Source organism: Octopus sinensis, unplaced genomic scaffold, assembly GCF_006345805.1.
Source record: "Octopus sinensis unplaced genomic scaffold, ASM634580v1 Contig16755, whole genome shotgun sequence".
NCBI lineage: Eukaryota > Metazoa > Mollusca > Cephalopoda > Octopoda > Octopodidae > Octopus > Octopus sinensis.
In genome coordinates, this window is record NW_021834558.1 from 1 (window position 1) to 20,206 (window position 20,206).

Here is a 20,206-nt window from a genome sequence, read left to right on the forward strand (position 1 = left end):
CAATTTGAAGGAAAATATGAGAGAAATTGAAGGAAACTGAAAGAATAGTGATTATACGTGCAGAGGGTAGTAGGAAGCGAGGTTGAAAGAAGAAATCTTAACTTTTAGCCGTTCATGAGCTGTGCATTCATAGTGGAGTTGAAAATACGTGCAGAGGGTAGTAGGAAGCGAGGTTGAAAGAAGAAATCTTAACTTTTAGCCGTTCATGAGCTGTGCATTCGTAGTGGAGTTGAAAACGAGTGGGCTTAGCGATTTGCGGTCGCTAGTTTATATATGGCGATGGTGGTTATCGAAGACGGGGGCATATAGAAGACATAGGGAGAGGGACAGGGTTAGTTGAGGAGGAGGGAGGGGGGGAAAGAAATGGTCAAGGAACACATGTGTGGAAGCTGTGCGATGGGTTCTGACTGGCATAGTGGAACAAGACGAAAGTGGTCGATAATATTTATTATTTGAAATTAAGATAGGCTTGGAGAGAAAGAGGTAAAATCTAAAATCTGAGTTCGTCCGAAGTCTTAACTGGACCCCAAATAGCAGAGGATTCTGTTAATCGTGATAGCAAGAAAGTAGGTTTGAAGTATCAGAGAAGTCAATTTTTAGGGGAGACGATGAGTGGCTATGAAACGGGAGCAAATAGGGAGACGAGACAAGGCTAAACGAAAAACATTACATGAATGGTATGTTGAAAACTGAAAGAAAATATGAATAGAGGGTACTGAAAAATCGTGATGATAGCAAGAAAGTAGGTTTGAAGTATCAGAGAAGTCAATTTGAAGGAAAATATGAGAGAGAAATTGAAGGAAACTGAAAGAATAGTGATTATACGTGCAGAGGGTAGTAGGAAGCGAGGTTGAAAGAAGAAATCTTAACTTTTAGCCGTTCATGAGCCACACTTCTATACAAAAGGGAGGACAAGATACAATTGATCGAAATTGCAAGAGACGGGCCTACAATTCCAGTCTGTTATATATTTTGAGTATTGTTATCACTAGCGATCTCAAGATATAACTTTGTAGTTTGTATTTTATGTGTAGATGTATATATATAGATGTACATGTAATATGTACACATATATACATGCACTAGCACTATGACCCGGCAACGCCAGGTCATAATGCTAGTACCATATAAAGAAATTGTTAGAACTAAAATATCAAATATTTTACACTCTTATAGATCATTATTTAATGTCTGGCTTCTATGGTGGCATGAGTTGTATAATTTAATTAGTTAGAGGACTGCATCATGTCTCATTGTCTACTTTGGTATGGTTTCTAGGGTTGGATACCCTTCCTAATATCAACCAATTTACAGAGTAGGCTGGATGTCTTTTTTTATTTATTTCATCACCATCATTTAATGCCTGCCTTCCATGCTGGCATGGATGTGACAGTTTGACAGGATTTTTATGGCTGGATGTCCTTTGTAACACCAACCACTCAGCAGAGTGGACTTAGTGCTTTTTACGTGGCACAAGCACAAGTGAGGTCAGTTTTAGCAAGGTTTTTACAGCTGGATGCCCTTCCAAACTCCAACCACTTTACAGTGTGGACTGGATGCTTTTAAGTGGCACCTGCACTGACAGGGTCACCAAGTATTTGCAAGATGGAAAATCTCATTGGAGGAGGTGATCTTATGTTGGATGAGAAAAGGTTATAGCGAGACAGAGAAACAGAAATAGGTGTCTTGCTGTAGAAGAGGTACAAGGTTACCAGAACAGGGAGAAAGAGAGAGAGAGATCAGGAATGAAGACAGAAACAGGTGTGCTGCCACAAAGGAAATACATGGTTGCTCTACCTGAGGGAAGTGCAGGAGAAGGAGAGAGAGAGCAGGAGACAGCAGGATAGAGATGGTGGCAAAGTGCCAGGCATACTCACAAAGGACAGGGATCAGAATATAAATGGGATGTTTGAGTAAAGGAAGAGAGAGATATGGATAGTGGCAAGTGCCACCATTTGAATGTCATAATATAAGTGGCAGGATATGTGAAGGAAGCGTGATTAAAAAGTGCGGAGGAGGGGAACTGAGTGGTGAAAACCTGGGTATATATAGAGTCAGAGGGCGACGAGATAGCAATGATACAGAGGAATAGGGTCGCGGGGACAGGATTGGGGAGTGAGAGCTAGGCATAGTATATGAAAGAGGAAATGTGAAGAAGAGAAGAGATGTAGATTGGTTTGTTGGGATAGGGTGTGTGGAACACACAGGTAGGGGGATAGCAGATAGCAATGATAAAGTGAGACGGCCAAGAAGACAGGATTGGGGAGTAGGAGGTAAGCATAATGCATGAAGTGGAAATGTGAGGAAGAGAAGAGATGTAGTTTGGTTTGTTGTGGTAAGGTGTGTGAGAAGTTTTCTTATTAAGTGTGGGTGGTACACACAGTGCTTCTGGAACTCAGTTTCTCTGACATGGGCAAGTCTTCTCAAGAACTTCATATCGTCAAACATCTCAGTCCATTGTCATTTCCTCTGTGGTGCCCAACATCCTGAGATCGGTCCTTACCACTTCATCCCACATCTTCCTGGGTCTCCCTCTTCTTTAAGTACCATCTACTTTCAGTGATTGGCACTTCTTTATGCAGCTGTCCTTCATATGCATCACATGTCCAAACCAACATTGTCTTCTCTCTTGCCTGCTACATTTGATTCCTCTTATACCCAACTTTTCTCTTAAAACATTTGCACTTTGTCATACATGCACAATGATGTTGCACATCCAATGGAGCATACTACCTTAATTTCTCTCCAGTCTACACATGTCTTCTGCATTCAGAGCCCATGTCTCACTACCATGGAGTATAGCCGTTTGCACACAAGCATAATATAGTCTACCTTTCTTTCTGAGAGAGACTCCTTTTGCTGCCAACAGAGGTAATAGCTCTCTGAACTTTTTCCACCCAATTCTTAATCTAGAAACAATACTTTCAGAGCATCTTCCACCATAGCTAATTTGGTCACCAAGGTAACAAAAACTATCTACAACCTCAAGAAAGCCTCCTGGGCATTTGAGAGAATCTAAGTCCTGTGTGCACTTAGTGCTTATTGTTCCTGCACATCTGGCACATACAAAGACAATTTTATCTGTTAATCAACCTATGATTCCACTTCACCTCTTATGTGTCCATAATTTCTTCCAACCGCTTTCCTACATAATGAGCAGGGCCATTTACCTGAGAGAAAGAGAGTTTTAATTTCTTTCTTACTAACAACAACTTTGGTTTTTACTAGGTTAACTTTAAGGCCCTTTAATTCCAGGTTTTGTTTTCATACCTGGAATTTCTTCTCTAATTCTGCTTAAGATTCTGCAATAACAGCATATAGCAGGTACCCAATTTTGAATTCCTCTCTTATGGCCTGGAGGACTATAATGAATAAGAGTGGGTTGAGAACTGAGTTGTGGTGAACCTCTACCTGTATGCTAAATTCATCACTGTATTCATGGCCGACTCTCACCTTACTGACAGCTCTAACAAGCCACTCTTCTACTCCTAACTTCCTTAGAGACCACCATAAAACAGAGCAGGGAACTCTGTCGAAAGCTTTCTCCAGGTTGATGAAGGCTAAGTACAATGGCTTACTTTTAGCCAAATACTTCTCTTGCAGCTGTCTCACTACGAAGATGGCATCTGTGGTACTCTTTCCAGGTACAAAACCAAATTGCATCTCATCAAGTTTAATTCTATTTTTAATTAATTAAGCTATAATCCTCTCAATAACTTTCATGACTTGGTCTAGTAGTTTAGTACCCTCTGTAGTTGTTTCTATCTAAGGCATCACCTTTACCCTTGTAGCAGCTAACTATGATACTACTACACCAGTCATTGGGGATGGTGCCTTCCTGAATAACCTGATTAACTATATGGGTAACTAAGCTGTATCCAACACCACCAGAAATTTTAATAATCTCAGCAGTGATTCCTGATGGCCCAGGGGCTTTCCTTGTCTTCATGTCCTTAATTGCCTTAAACAAGGAGAGTGGCTGACGATAGAAAGCATGAGGGATGGCAAGAGAAGATGGGGGAGTAGAGCAGGAAATGAAGAAAGAAAAGGTATTAGTGACAGGGTTGAGAAAAAGTGAGGAACAGAATTGAAAAGGTCTTAGGATGGGCTGTGCAGGGTTGGGTCCAACATGACAAGGGGCAAGTTTGAGGGAAAAGGACAGGAAGACATGAGTGGAAAGGAATTTTAAGAAAGTCATTGAAGGAAAAAGAGGTGTGGTGGTAGGACAGAGGGGGAAAGATGAGAAGGGTTAATGAGGTGGGGAAGGGAGCACTGGTAATAATGTAGAATATTGTGTTACTAAGTAACAAGTAAAAACAAAATATTATTTCAAATATTCAGTGATAATGATTATTTTTAAAAGTAGACTCACTTATTTCTAACAAAGTTTCCTTTAACATAGGATCCATTTGCCCATGTGTATGTCCCTTCTCCATGGAACTGATTATTGAGAAAACCTCCTTCATAGACATCTCCTGAAGAATGTTTGAGCTGACCAGTGCCATTCATTGCATCATCTTTCCACATGCCCTGATAAACTGTGCCTTCAGCTGCAATATGTCTTCCAAAACCAGACCTCTGTACATTTCCATCTTGAGTATGCAAAAATTGTCCTTCTGCAAGATAATAGAAGTAAATTCATTGGTATGTATACATACACGTGCACACATGCATGACATCTAGTGTTGAGTATGCAAAAATTGTCCTTCTGCAAGATAATAGAAGTAAATTCATTGGTATGTATACATACACGTGCACACATGCATGACATCTAGTGTGATAAACTGAAGACCAATGCTAGGATAAGCACTGATTTTTCTGTTTTTCCTGCTCTTTAATATTGTTACATTTCACTCACCCAGTACTACATAATTTATGTTCTAACATGTTAAATTTGTGCCATATTTTCTTTTATTTTTCTTCTTTCTTTACCTCATGTTAAATTGTTCTCTTTGATATGATTTTTTTCTGTCTTCTCAAACTTTGGGAGCTTGCTTGTTTGTGATGGTCCTGCCAACGATGGTAAGAAAATTTCAGTAACCAAACATAACAACAGAATGCTAATGACATTAGGAATAGTTTTTATCAATTGAGAATAGGTATAAATAGCATCTATTGTAGTATATGCAGCAAGTGTTGGAGAAGAAACGATTGTAGATTCAAGGAAAGGACAAACACAATAATGTGTGTAAATCTACTAACTGCTTGTAGACCACAGCACAACTTTTCTTATCCCTTACATGCCATCAAACTGTAATGAACCAACAACCACACAGCTTTACTGCCAGAGATACACCCAATCTTCCTGTAGGTTCCAAAAGTTTAGAGCTGCAATCATAAACATAGGCACAGTGGAAGACAAGTTTAGTGAGATTGTAGGCTTGCTGAGAAATGGATCAAGTAATTGAGGTGGTCAGGATGTGCAATAAGATAATTAAAATTTATCTCTGCACATACTCTACAGGTAGGATTGACAGAAGAATAGAAGAATCAATGTTGTAGACAGTGATTTCATTATTGTGACTGGCAACTTCAACAAACAGCGGAGATCCAGCAATGTCATTCACAAACAAGATAAGTCATTTTGTATCCTAGAATACACTAAAATTGAATCATGGAGTGAGATGGTGGTGAAGCGACAGAGTATACTTACCATTATAGAAGTGTGCCCAGCTGACTTTGTTTCCTCATAGCTTTCTGAAAAATGGATATTTATTAATAAGATTCTACAAATATCTTTCAGCCAGTGTACATTATGATCATATTGGAATTGTGAAAATCTTTTTGGGAGAAGAGTTTTGATAATTGAAACACTTTAAATTTGTTTCCTGAAAGGTTTCAGGAAAACGAGTATTTTTAAATGAAATTTTCTACAAATAACTTTCAGATGATTCAAATAAGGATTATATAGGAATTTAATGTGAAAAAAAGAACAATGGTAGGGAGATGTGTCTCAACTTTGTTTTCCTGGTATGCTTTGATGATTTAATTATGATTATGTTGAAAAAAATTACTTTTGAAACCCATGTGATCCCTACTGTTTCTAGCATACTAAACAAACATATGGAGAACAAACTTCTTTCCATTGTTTAAAAGAGACAGTTTCAGATTGTGACAAAATAATGAAAGAAATATATATTCAATAATTAGTGTTAGTATTGCATTCTACTTCAGAGAATTTTCAAGAAAGAGTGGAATAATTTTTTCAACATAATTGTAATTAAATCATCAAAATGTATTAGGAAAACAAAATCAAGATGCATGAAATGTACCACGCCCCATTTTTTTCACACTAAACTTTTAAATAATCATAATCTACATATTCTGAAAGGTATTTGTAGAAAATTTCATTAAAAAATACCCCATTTTTCTGAAAGTTATGGAGAAAGAAAGTCAAAGTATATGAATTCGCTGAAACTCTCCCACAACCTCTGAAAATGTTTTTTACCATAAATTCTAATGTTATCATAATCTGAATACACCATCTGAAATATAACTGTTGAAAATTTAATTAAAAAAAACATATTCATGCTATGAGGCAACAAAATCAGGGGTGAGGTGTGTATTTGTGTAGGTACAGCCAACTGGTACATGTAAATTAAAACCACTTTTTTAGTTCAGTTTTCTATTTCTTCAACAACATACAACAAAAATGAAAGGATACTGGAATCAACATAACTTGGCTGATGCTGAATTAAGCTTTTAATTCTGGATTAAAGTTATAATCTGGGTAAACTTTATAATTCCAGCAGTATAAATAGATGTTGAAAAATGCTACTTTGCACTGAATTAAAATATTGTATAAATAAAATTAGAATCATGATGAAAGCAGATACAATATTCAATAATAAAAGAAACTTCAAAACAGCATTTTGATAAAAATATGTGAAAACTGGAACTTTTAAAATATGTAGACTTTAATAATTGCTTTCTATTAGTAAAAGTTATATAATCCAAACTAATTAATAAGCAGTTTTCTTTATTATATGCTCCCTCAACTCTCTCATTTCTTTTATACATATACAAATATTCTTTCCCTTCATATTTTTCCTCATCTTTCTCCCTTTTCCTAAACCTATTTCATAATCATTCCTTTTAACCCTCTCTCTGTGTGGTTGATAATATCTCTAATTATCTTATTAGTTGTTTACTGTTTTATCACTTTGCTTACATATAATTTGCAAGACTATGAATATATAAGGGTACAGCACAAGTAAAATATTTTTTGTTATTATACAGAAGGAATGGGCAGCTGCTTTCTGACACTTGTATATTAAGAATACCAATAATGTTTTCTGCATTTCTTATGCTGATGACATTGAACGTATAGATGAAAGTGTAGAAGAATTAGATTTAAAATTCTAAGTATGAAAACAAAACCTGGAATTGAAGGGTCTTAGCAAAGACTAAAGTTCTGATTAGCGAGAGAACAGACAGAACACTAATCTCTTTGAGTAAATGACCTTGTTCCATATATAGATAAGGTAGAAATTCCATATGGTGTGCCTAATGCAAACTGGACACATAAAAGGTATAGTGGAATTAAAGATAGGTTAGCAGAGCAAGTATAATTTTTGTGGCAGATTTGCAAGAGAAATAATTAATAAGAGCACACTGGAAATAGATGTTCTGAAATGCCCAGGAGGACAGCTGTATAAAGAAGTGCTGATTGCTAAAAATGTGGAAGAGACAGATCTAGGAAGACATGAGACAAAGTGGTGGAGACTGTTGAGCTTCTCAGAGATAACAAGGGACCAAGATGAATGGTGTTATGCTGTACTTGAGGAGACCCATCCATCTCAACAGAATTGAGGTTCTGTCAAACCTTCCCTGCCACAACTCATCTGTTTTTTTTTTCACTTCATGTTGCACTGAACTGATATCCTCTATGTTCAACTCATTTCCTATCTTTAATCATCAGTCATACTATTTTCACTCACTGCACTTCCTATTCTGTCTCATATTCACATCTTTTTCTTCTCTCTCTCACTTTCCAGGTGGGCAAGCCATGTATTCACTTCTTCAGGAAAGCATCTGCTCCTCTCCCTCTATCATAGTTTCTTTCTCCAGCCTACACCCCACTCAGTTGAGGGGTCTTATCTTGTGGGTACATGGCAACACCACCAGTGGTGCTTCCACATAAAAAGCATCCATGCATACATATGGTGAATGTCTTCTAGTTTTCATCTACTAAATCCAACCAGGTTTGAAATTTCCCCAAGACACCTGATGAAGGCTGAAGGGTATATCAGCTGAAACGTTGTGTTAACAACAAACAATCTGTCAATTGTAAATAATGTAGTTTATTTTTACTATAAAATTGTAAAGTAGGTGTGAGATGTTGGATCAGGCCAGTTTGAACATAAAAGAGCAAAATATTTTGGCCGGATATGGCTGGTTTAAATGCTAAAAGGATATGTGTGTGTGTGTGTGTAAGTTTGCATGTTTCTGCTGCTTAAAACCAGTGATGCTAATATAGTTACATATTGGTTCAGAAAATATACACTGATATACAATGCTGAATTAATGTAATAAATGTGGTGCTCCAGCATGGCTACAATCCAATAACTTTGTTATTAAGAAATGAGTAATATACATTATCATCATTTTAATGTCCACTTTTCCATGCTTGCAAGGATCAGACAGAATTCACTGAGGCAGATTTTCTATGGCTAGATACTGTTCCTGTTTCCTACCTGCACCTGTTTCTACATAAGTAATATTTCCCATGGCCAGACATGTTTTCATGAAAGATCTGAAATGAAGTGTATTGCTTGTATGATGGTGATGATTGTTTACAACTATCAAGTAATGTCATGATAAGGAGACACTAACACATGGACACGTTTGCATGCACACATACACATGATAAAGAAGTTCATCATATATAAGCATTTTTCAGTTTCTGTTGACTAAATCCCCTCACAAGGCTCTGATATATATAGATTAACCCTTTCAATACCAACTCGGCTGAAACCGGCTCTGGCTCTGTAGTACAAATGTCTTGTTTTCATAAGTTGTGAATTAAAATCTTCCACCAAACCTTAGTCACAATTTATGTTCCTAACACTAGCTTAATGATAACTAAGTTATTTTACTAAATTCTTTGTTATATTTAAAATTAATTGAAAGAAACACAGAGCATCTCAACAGAAATATGGTAATGAAAGGGTTAAAGGAGATCTATTTAAAGATTGCGGCATCTCAAAGTGAAGCACACCACACTTGATGGCTAAACTGTATGATAGAAATCAACAGATAAACAATCCATTCCATTAGTGAAGAATTACTGAAGGTGAAGTTCACTAGTGTTTGCTAATCTGCCAATCCAATAGTATCCAAAATAGAATGAAAGTTTTAGCATGGCAGAATATAATACACACACACACACATATATATTTATATATATAAAACTTAAAGTACCAGTCAAGTACTGGACTCAATAGTATTAATTAACTCCCTTCCTTCAAAATTGTTGGCCTTATAATCTAAAGACACCCTTATTGTTTCAGATTTAGTACTACTTTATTATGGACATCTTTGAAACGTGTTTCTACTTACCATACCTATCTCCACTGGGAAAAATATATGCATTTTCCTTAATTGCTTTGTCATTTGCATCATTTTTTTCCCTTTCTAGAAAAGAAATAAAAAGGTGTTTATTATTTTGAATTTTGTAAATGCAGTTATTATGTGAATAAAAGTTTTTCATATATAATAAGAAATATGGAGGATAAGAAGCAAACATGTTTCTGTTAAGTATAATAATGCTTTTATACATTAACAGAACATGAATGCAAAATTGATATAACACCTGTAAATATTGGTGCATTATAATATGGATTCAATAGAGGTGATCTGTAACCTATCATGGAGTTAGTGCTTAGTATTGCTACTGATGAATGAAAGTGTATTTCGTCTGCTTCAATGAGGTGAGAGAAATAGTACTTTTAAAACATAGTATTCTGTATTATTGCTGTAACTAACATTGTGGATGAATATAAATTGTCAGGAGCATTGTGAATTGGAGCAGAACAATCAGTGACTATTTGTATATGTAAATGGTCTTGGATTATGTATTGTATGTGCAACCTATCATGTTTAATGTGTTATTTTGCTTGTGTAAAGTTTTATTTGGAATGAAGGAGGAAATTTATGGTACCCATACTAGACTGACATAATTCATATTGGTTTACAGGTATTATTTAGATTGTGAGTTCTTTGTTTTAACTGAATCTTATGCCAGAGTATGCTTGCAGTGAATTGAAATGTTTATGTACTCAACACCAGAGCTGAAACACCTCCAAAAATGGTAGAGGAGTAGGAGCTGAAAACGGATGTGGTTCTTCCTGATGATGTCCTTAGTCACTGGATCCTATAAAAGAAATCATAGTGAGGATCATTCCACAGTTGAATCAGAGCTGCCAGGAAAAGAGATAGGCATGAAGAAGCCAAAGATTAAGTGGCCAAAGGCAAATGATGCAGCTACCTATAAGAAATTTGACAACAAGGTAGCAAGAATGACCACCAAATTCAAAGGGGATTACAAACACAAGCTCGAAAACTTGGCTAACATAATCTATTGGGAAGGAGAGAAAAAATCTAGACTTGAAACAACAGGGAATGGAGAATTATCAACAAAGGGATTAGACCATTGAGGAGAGAATGACAGATTGCAAAGATACGAGAAGAGAAGAAAAACTAAGAACCAGATGAAAAGATGCAAAGGAGGAGGAAAGAGAAGGGCTAAAACAACTATATGAAGAGATAAAAAAGAGGCATCGAGACCAACTAAGGAAGGAAAGAAGGAAGAACAGAAGAAAGGAGAGAGAAAAGAACTATTGTAGTTTTGTAAACAACCCATATCAATATGCTAAATGTTTGTTTACTGAAAGTAAGAGTGGAAGATTAGATTGCACTAAAGAAGAGCTCAAACATCATCTTAAAGAGACATATAGCAACGCTGATAGGAATAAAGTACTCCCAGAAATGCTTGGGCTAAAGAAACAACCTGAGCCAAGAGTACCATTCGATTTGAGTGACATCAGAAAGAAAGAAATTGATGAGTTCATTAGAAAAGCAAGAGCAAAGAGTTGACCATGGAATGACAGAGTTACTACAAGGTCTATGAGCATTGCCCGAAATTGCATTTACGACTATTTGCATTGATAAAAGAATTGTGGAAGAAGAAACATGTAGCAGAGCAATGGTGTATAGCTGAAGGTATCTATTTACCTAAAGAGAGGAAGGCAAAAACACTAGGGCAATTCAGTCCTATTTCACTGCTAAATATCAATGGGAAGATCATGTTTGGAATTATTGCCAGGAGAATCATAAGATTCATACAGTATAACAGATATGTTAATGAAGAATCCAGAAGGCAGGAATACCTGGATGCATAGAACATACATTTGCCATGTAGAAGCTATCAAAATAACTGAAGAAAAACCAGTACATTGTATGGCTAGATCATTCCAATGCATATAAATCTGTTCCACATGCACTAATTCAAGCAGCTATGGACTTCTTTTGGATTCCAGATGTTCAACTAATGCTGATGTGTTATTACAATAAATTAAGGATGAGATTTACAACAGGAAAGTCACAATGGAGTGGCAATGGCTAGAAGTAGGTATTGCAGCTGGATGCACAATATCAGTCATCTTATTTGTGCTAGTCATGGAGATGTTATTAAGACAACAAACTGTGAGAAAGCTGTTACAAAGACACCATTAAGGGCTCTTATGGACGACATTACTGTATTATCAGAAAATAGAAGAGTAGCAGATGGAACATTAGAGTGGTTGGATGAGCTAATAGTGAGAATGAAATTCAAAGCCAAGAAATCTCAAGGCATGGCATTCGTGAAAGCAGTCCAAAAACAAGTTAAATTCAGGATAGGAGGTGAAGAAATACCAATGTGAAAGAACAACAAGTAAAAAGTCTTGGCAGATGGTACAGAGATTTATTAAATAAGAAGCAAGGGAAAGAAACATATGAATTAGTAGTACAGGGGCTAAAGGTAGTTGACAGGACAACATTACTGGGGAAATTCAAATGCTGGATACTGCAATTTGGACTGCACTCAAGGATAATGTGGCCATTCATCATCATCGTTTAAAGTCCGCTTTCCATGCTAGCATGGGTTGGACGGTTCAACTGGGGTCTGGGAAGCCCGAAGGCTGCACCAGGCCAGTCAGATCTGGCAGTGTTTCTACAGCTGGATGCCCTTCCTAACGCCAACCACTCCGTGAGTGTAGTGGGTGCTTTTTATGTGCCACCGACATAGGTGCCAGACGAGGCTGGCGAACGGCCACGCTCAGATGGTGTTTTTTTTTATGTGCCACGGACACAGGTGCCAGGCGAGGCTGGCACGGCCACGATCGGATGGTGTTTGTTACGTGCCACCAGCACGGAGGCCAGTTGATGCGGTACTGGCTACGGCCACGTTCGGATGGTTTTCTTATGTGCCACCGGCACTGGTACCACAAAACTACAAATTCCATTGATGTTCATCAATTTTGATTTGATTTGATTTTCACTTGCCTCAACAGGTCTTCACAAGTAGAGTTATGTGTCCCAAGAAGGAAGGTATGCACAGGCGGACTGACTACGTCCCAGGTAGGGGCCATGGGTTATGGCGTCACGTGTCCTGCCGGGTCTTCTCGCGCACAGCATACTTCCAAAGGTCTCGGTCTCTGGTCATTTCCTCGGTGAGACCTAAAGCGCAAAGGTCGTTCTTCACCACCTCGTCCATTGCAAATGTATAAAATAGGTTCGAGTAGAGTAGAAAGGATGGAACAAAGATGCAGTGTGTTTATCAGAAAATGGCTTGGTCTTCCAAAACCACTGAATACAATTGCACTATGTGGAATTGCATTCTTATATTCTTCATCGAAGAATATAAGGCAGGAAAGGTGAAGACAGTAATGAGGGCTAAGGTATTCAAAAGATCAGGACATCTGAGAAAACCCTCTAGAGTTATGAACAGGGAGGAAATGGAAAGTGGAAGAAGCAGTAAACAATGCAACCGGAAAGCTATGGCATGCTGATATAGTCAGAGTAACACAAGAAGCAAGAGCCAGTCTAGGGTTGCAAAATTTCAAACCATTTTGCATGAGCAGTTTAAAAGAGATGAAGGAGGCAGCGGTACACGAAGTAAGAAAGGAAGAAAAAGAAAAGTAAAATGTACATTTGGCGCAATTTCAGGGAAGGTGCCTGAAATGGGAGGAATATGTGGTCAGTCGCAGAATCTAATAGAGGTAACTTTGGGCTTGGGAACAAGCAAGAACATCTTTCCTGATTAAGTCTACCTTCGACGTTTTGTTTTCATTGGCCAATTTAGTCCAGTGGAATCTACAAATGACTGATGAATGTAGATGTGGAGAGAAAGTGATAGTGAGACATATACTGTCAAACTGCAGGCTAGCACTAGACAGTTATACTAGGCATCACAACCAAGTCCTCAGTGTTATAAGTGCAGCACTCAAAGAGAAGATTGAGGGATATAATAGTGGTGAGTACCCAAAATTGGAAAAATATTGAAGGATATGCTTCCAGGAAGGAAAAGGACATAAGATCAGGCCTTCAGAAAAAGTATATGAGACAGATGAAAGATGGAAGGGATACTGGAAGCTGGCTGTGAATTTGGAAAGATTATTAATATGTCCACTAATAAAAACAACAAAAGACTGGGCTTAATCCTATGGAATACAGACTGAAAAATTGGAATTTAGCAAGAGCTGACAGTGCTGTGGGAAGAGAACATTGCTAAGGAGAGGAGGTATGAGAAATTAATTGAAGAGTGTGGGGAACAGGGGTGGACTGTCAAGTATTACCACTTGGCAGTGGGGGCTAGAGGCTTCAGTGAAAGGAAAATGACAACATTATTTAAAAGAAGATTTTCATTTTTGAGCACAGAACTGAGAAAAGTAATAAGGAGGATACAGGAGTCAGTCAACAAGGCCAGCTTATATAACTGGCTGAAATGAGAAGACTCAAAATGGCTTGAAAGCCATAATATGCTGACTGGAAAATAACGCTACCAGGTGAGGCTAGCTGGCACTTATACTGTGTTGTTGCTTGACAGGTGGGCCAAGGGAACCATTTTCTTCATTGCACGCCCTCCTCCCCGATAATTCGAAGGCTTGTACCATGAGACAGCTAGTTGGTTCTGGCTGCTGGAGCTGAAACTCACACAACTCTGTTGGAAGGTAGATCTAGAGAAGGTGCAGGCCAAAACTAAGTGCCCTTCCCCTCCATTAGTCAGTAGACTGCACCATGTGGCAGTTAGTTGACAGGCTGTTAAAGCTTAGATTATGTAACTTGACAGCTGGCACTGGCTGCTGGAGCCTACCAGCGAGTATTTAAAGAGAAATTTGGCAGGTCATTCACCCACTGACATTCGTTGATACTGCATGGAAGACAATGCAACCAAAGAACAAGGGTGGCGGCCACCACGTCAGAAAACAGTGGAGGAGTAGGGGCTGAACCAGACAGGGTTCCTCTTGATGATGTCCTTAGCCACTGGACCTTATAAAGGAGTTGTTGAGTTAGTGAACCATGAAACACGGTTGGAATTCCTCCTTTGTGCTTCAACGAATGACATAAGTTTTATGTGATATATATGACTTTGATGCAATCCTGGTTCAGCTCTGATTTAGCAGAACAGCCAGATGTGTATCAGAGGTTTCTTGTTCAGCTATACCAATATTATTTGTAGCTGAGACTCATGCTACACACTCCAACTTACTGTACTTAATTATATAGGTTGAAGTAACCGTATGGACATGTACTTTCTTCATTGTCCAGTTTATTTCAGTACATCTAAAGATTCTTATGGAGAAATCAATGTGCAATAGCTACTGTTCTTCTCTACTTATTGGATGTATGCATTCCAACATGATGTTTGAAGCTTTTGATGAATATACTATTTTTTGTGTGTATGTGAATGTCTTATGTTTATCTGAACTGACCACAAAGAACAGTGTTTTCAGAATGATGTTATGACATGTTTGAATTTTAACAGTTCTTCCCTCAGTTGGTCTTAGTTTTATGATTCTTGTTGATATTTTGTCTTAGAGAGTAACTTAAGCTTCTGTACATTGCTCTATGTTGAACTGGAGTAAATGGTGCACCATGGCAACCAAGAACAAAACAAAAGGAAAAACAAAGACACCAAATAGGAAAAACCCAACTTACTTCCAGGAAAGTAGTTTACATATTCAATAAGATACATCAGAGACAAACCAATAAAAAAAACTGCTCTCGTCCCTAATGATTGCCATGGATACAACTGCATACCAGGATCATGTGTCCTGTATGAACCATATTCACAACAAACACCAACAAATCTTTGGTACAATTCACTGCTGGCTAGTTTCCCACTGACAATGCTCCAGTGGTTCAAATCAGGAGAGCTAGGAGGGCCCATGATCACAATTCTGTGTCTTGTCAGAACTGTTCTCTCTTCATCATGGAGAATTTTCACCTGATACCTCATGTACCACACATTTGAGAGAGGATTCTACCATCTTGAGCTACTCCTTGATGGTCCTCCTGTCTTGGACCTACTGGATGAATTTGAACATCTTGACATCTGAACATGGAGGACTTGGCCATGTTGAAGAAGCTGGCAATCTTCCAAGTCAGTATGGTTGGCAACTAGGGCATGAACATAGCATGCTTTTTTGTTCTCTGTGTCAGGCTGGAATCTGTCATATTGATGTTTTCGACATGAGAAATGAAAAAGTTGAAATTTGGCACAGGCTATGCAAAATTAGGTTCTCCTTCATTTATATCATATATTGCATTCAATTTATGGTGACAACTCTTATGTTCCCTCTCAAATTTACCATTTATGAATTTATACATTTATGCCATAGCATTAAGGGAGAAACCAGCCTTAATTGCATGAGGGCAATAGCTCATTATATGTCAACTTCTGTAGAAAACAAAATTATTCTTTCTAATGAAGTATAAATAATTTCAGGCAAATGTTATAACTTAGTAATACATTGAAATGCCTGTTATTACATATGAATTCACATGTTAAGATTGATTTCCTTTATATCTCACATTTGAAATTACAAAACTAAAATATAGCATATATGGTGATATGTTCAGCATGAATGTCTCCAGTCTTTGAATGACTATTCTATTCCCACTAGCTGTTGAACATTAGTTTGCTCTATAGCAAAACATCACATTTATTCTTATCCTTCCTTATTTCTACATCTTTGCTTACCCAAGTCAGTTGTATCAGTTAAAATTACCTGATGCTCTTTTGAATTCTGAAACCATCAGGATAAGCCTGAACTTTGGCATCACCATGACCATAATATGCACCATTTTCAGCTAATATAAATTCTTGTCCATGTAACATTTTATTCTATCTTTCCATTTCCATGGTTTTTCACTTACTCCTTCCATTATCTTGAATATTATTCAGTATAATTAGTGTAATTACCCAACCACTTAGCTTGTTTATTTGTTTTCTCACATTGATTTCAAGCCACTGTTGATTTTTCATATAATTCATGGTTTAGCCAAAGCATCATCATTGTTGTAAGTTAAAGAAAAACAATGAAAACTCTGTTATTTACTGTAAATATTTCATTTTGAACTTTTCAATTAAGGTTTGTTAAAAGTGAAATATTAAATCAGCTGATTTTGCCCTGAATCATTATGTGGCTTTTATCTCATGCTATCACACCTAGAAATGTTGTTATATCAAGTATTTCTTAATGACATTCCTTCATTTGAAGTCCTTTGGGTGTTTTTGGTGACAAGCCTAACATGCTTCCCAATTTAACATTACTATCTGCTCTTTGAAGGTTGTTGATGAAGTTTACTCTGTTGTAAACATTCAGACCAACCCCCAAGTTCATCCCCATAACTATGTTTTGCTTGCAGATGTTAAAATTGGGCATTAATCTCACCAGTCTAGAACTAATTGCATGGGGCATGGGAACTAAACTCCTCTTTCAATTAATTTACATGAACAAACTTTTAACTAGTGGAATGTAATGTACAGAAGGAAGGGATTCATTCAAAGACTCTGTTGATTACTTGTACAATGCATGATTTATCTATTATTAGTCAAAGGGAAAGAGGCAGTACCCATGACTACTGCAGGTCCTCCCAGATTGGTGTGATTAAGAGAATGATGTTTGAGCTTTGGCTAAAATTACAATAGTTGTAAGAAAGAAAGATTGGATAAAGGAATTAACAGAATAAGACATCAAAAAGAGGAAGATAATTGGGTGGCCCTACATGGAAGGAGTATAAAGCTAGCTAGTTCAGAAAAGTAGATAGAAGAAAAAGTATGTCTGTGGGCTAATGGTTGCAGCATATTCATGAGTGTCTCCATTATTATTATATTTGAGAATGTAGCAGTTTTCAAGGATTTTGTGCATTATTTACTTGAAGGCTGGTCATACAAGACTGTTTCCCATATATGTATAGTGATTGGTCTTGATGCTATCAAAAGAGACTAAGGTGTTAAGTTCTCATTGAGCATGTTTTCAAGCTCTCTGTTTATTGACCCAGTATATATGACATATCTAAACTTTACGTGTTGAGTGGGGATTAAGGACTGTGTGTTAACTAAATAACAGGAGTTTTTTTGTTCAAATCAGTTGAAGATAATTGTGAGAAAGAGGGTTGGGTGGGTAAAATCAGAAATTAGTCATTGAAAGAATTTGATAGTGTACATTGAGCGAGTATGTAGGATGCTTGTTGGGTGGGGTTATTCCTATTTCTATAACACGTATATTTGGTGGGATTAGTTGAAGGGATTTATGAGTGCTAGGGCCCTAATTGTTTTAAGTTTATGTAAGATATGTTTCTCAGTCAGTATAGCCTATCTTTAGCAAGGGAAAGTAACTTGTGAGTATTTTTTTTTCTGTTTCTGTCTGAGACTTTTGACAGAAAAAAAACCAATCTAACCCATGCCAGCATCGAAAAGGGGATATATAACACTAATGATAATCATAGAGATAAATTACTTATTTGAAATTAATTAGAGTTGTTTAAAATAGCTGACATAAGCATTCTTCATATTTCAGCAGAAAAAAAAATTTTACCCCAGAAAGTTTAACTGTAGTTAAGGAAAGGCTTGAAAGGAGAAGAGGTGAGATGTAACATGTTAATGGTAGGAATGAATTCAATAGTACAGTCTTCAGTATGATATTGCTGATAATAATGTTTTCTAACATAGGTAATGTCACACATTTTGTGGGAGAGTTATTGTTGATTATAAACTGACCTTGAAACAAAATATTGCAAGGTGTTTTGTCTGACATGCTGCCATTTCTGTAGAAAACATTTACAATAAAACATGAGCATTTATATATGTTGGTGTTGTTATTTAGGTAGTGTTTGCTGTAAGGGAGATTTGGTTGAGTGAGCATGCAGAGACTCCCTTGTTGGTTTGCATTCATAAAAAGCTACAACAGCTAAGGCACAGCCTCTAGGGATCAATTGATTTGCTTGAAATAATAACAAAATCTCCTTTGGATCACTTTCTTTTATTTTATTTTTTTTGTTTGTCATTTGACTGCAGCCATGCTGGAGCACTGCCTTTAATTGAACAAATTGACACCAGTAAGCCTAGTACTTATTCTATCGGTCTCTTTTGCTGAACCTCTAAGTTACGTGGACGTAAACACACCAACATCAGTTGTCAAGTGATGGTTGGGGAACAAACTCAGACACACAAACATATACATACGGAATGTAAAGAGCACCATCCAAACATGATCGTTGCCAGGTCTGCCTGACTGGCTCCTGTGTCGGTGGCACGTAAAAAGCACCCACTACACTCTTGGAATGGTTGGTGTTGGCATCCAGCTGTGGAAACTTTGCTATATCAAATTGGAGCCTGGTACAGCTGCAGGCTCTCCAGACCTCAGTCAAACCTTCCGACCCATGCCAGCATGGAAAACGGGCGTTAATCGATGATGATGATGATATATATACGACAGGCTTCTTTCAGTTTCCGTCTACCAAATCCACTCACAAGGCTTTGCTCAGCCTGAAGCTATAGTTGAAGACTAAACCTGGAACCATGTGGCTGGTGAGCAAGCTACTTACCACACAGCCACTCCAGTCTAAAAAAAAATTGAAGTGTGTTAGATAATGTATTCCCAGATTCACTAAAACTGAAAAATAGGAGATCTCAGCTAGAACATCTTTGCTCAGTCATAGCTAACTATGAACTAAATGAGCTAAGGAGGAGCTTCTTTGCAGTTGTTCAACCTGCTAGAAATAGTAACCAAATCTTTAAAATAGAAAGTTACATAAAAAAAAAGTGTAGCCCTGAATACACTGCGCATGAAAAAAAGATGGTCACATCTGGAAAGCCTTTATTATAAGTTTGAGGCTAAACAACAGACTGAAATAGGAATTATCCGGCAAGCTAGCGCTACAGGTAGGACTAGTCATAGGACTGAAAAGTGTAATATGATATAGCAATTTTATTAGGGAGACGAATTTACAACATGTACTCAGGTTATCTCTATTTCAATTCATTGAGAAACAAAGCTGCTGGGCAAATTTGAATTGCCTCTTCTCTTAAATAGGAACATAAATAAATGAAATAGGCGCCGTAAACCATTTAGTATTGTATAAATTACTGATATAAAAATTACAAAATCATTATAATGCTCCTGAGAAAATATGATACGAGTTAAGAAACAATATTACTGTAGCTAAACAAAGATAGTATTCAAAAGTATGTTAATGGAAGTATTGAGAAGTTGGGAAATATACGATAGGAAATTCTGGTAAATGAGTAAATACCATATTCAGGAGATGTTAGCAAAATTAAAAGAAAAAGATATCCCCCAACAAAATTATATGTTTAACATTTGGTTACCTACGTTTCAGAGAAAGCTTCTTGCTCTTAACAGCCATCGTTATGTTGTCATAGAAACAATTGCTATGAAAACTTTATTTTCGTAGTTATTAAGTAGAATTTAGGGTTAATCTTTTCAAAATTGTCTGAAATGATATATAGAATGTTATTTTATAATTTACTATGATATACAAAGCTTTAAATATGATTTAGCTATTTATTCTAATTTCACCTTAAAACGATTTTAGAAAACCGGTTATCAGCATCTGTTGTTTCGTATCTCACTTCCACATAAATTATTTGTCTAAAATATTGAAATAATTTATCTATATAAATTATCAGAATTAT

The 20,206-nt window shown here is 37.0% G+C and overlaps 1 protein-coding gene across 1 annotated transcript; it reads right to left on the reverse strand.

Moving 5' to 3' along the window:
- Positions 1–4,372: 4,372 nt before the first annotated feature.
- On the reverse strand, positions 4,373–20,072 carry LOC115230912 (MORN repeat-containing protein 2; the record flags this gene model as incomplete). Its single annotated transcript, XM_029801018.2, has 3 exons — positions 19,884–20,072; positions 9,562–9,636; positions 4,373–4,616 (listed from the first exon to the last, which is right to left on the reverse strand). Coding segments are annotated over exons 1-3 (353 nt in total), but the record flags the coding sequence as incomplete, so codon positions are not given.
- Between the last annotated feature and the right edge of the window lie 134 nt (positions 20,073–20,206).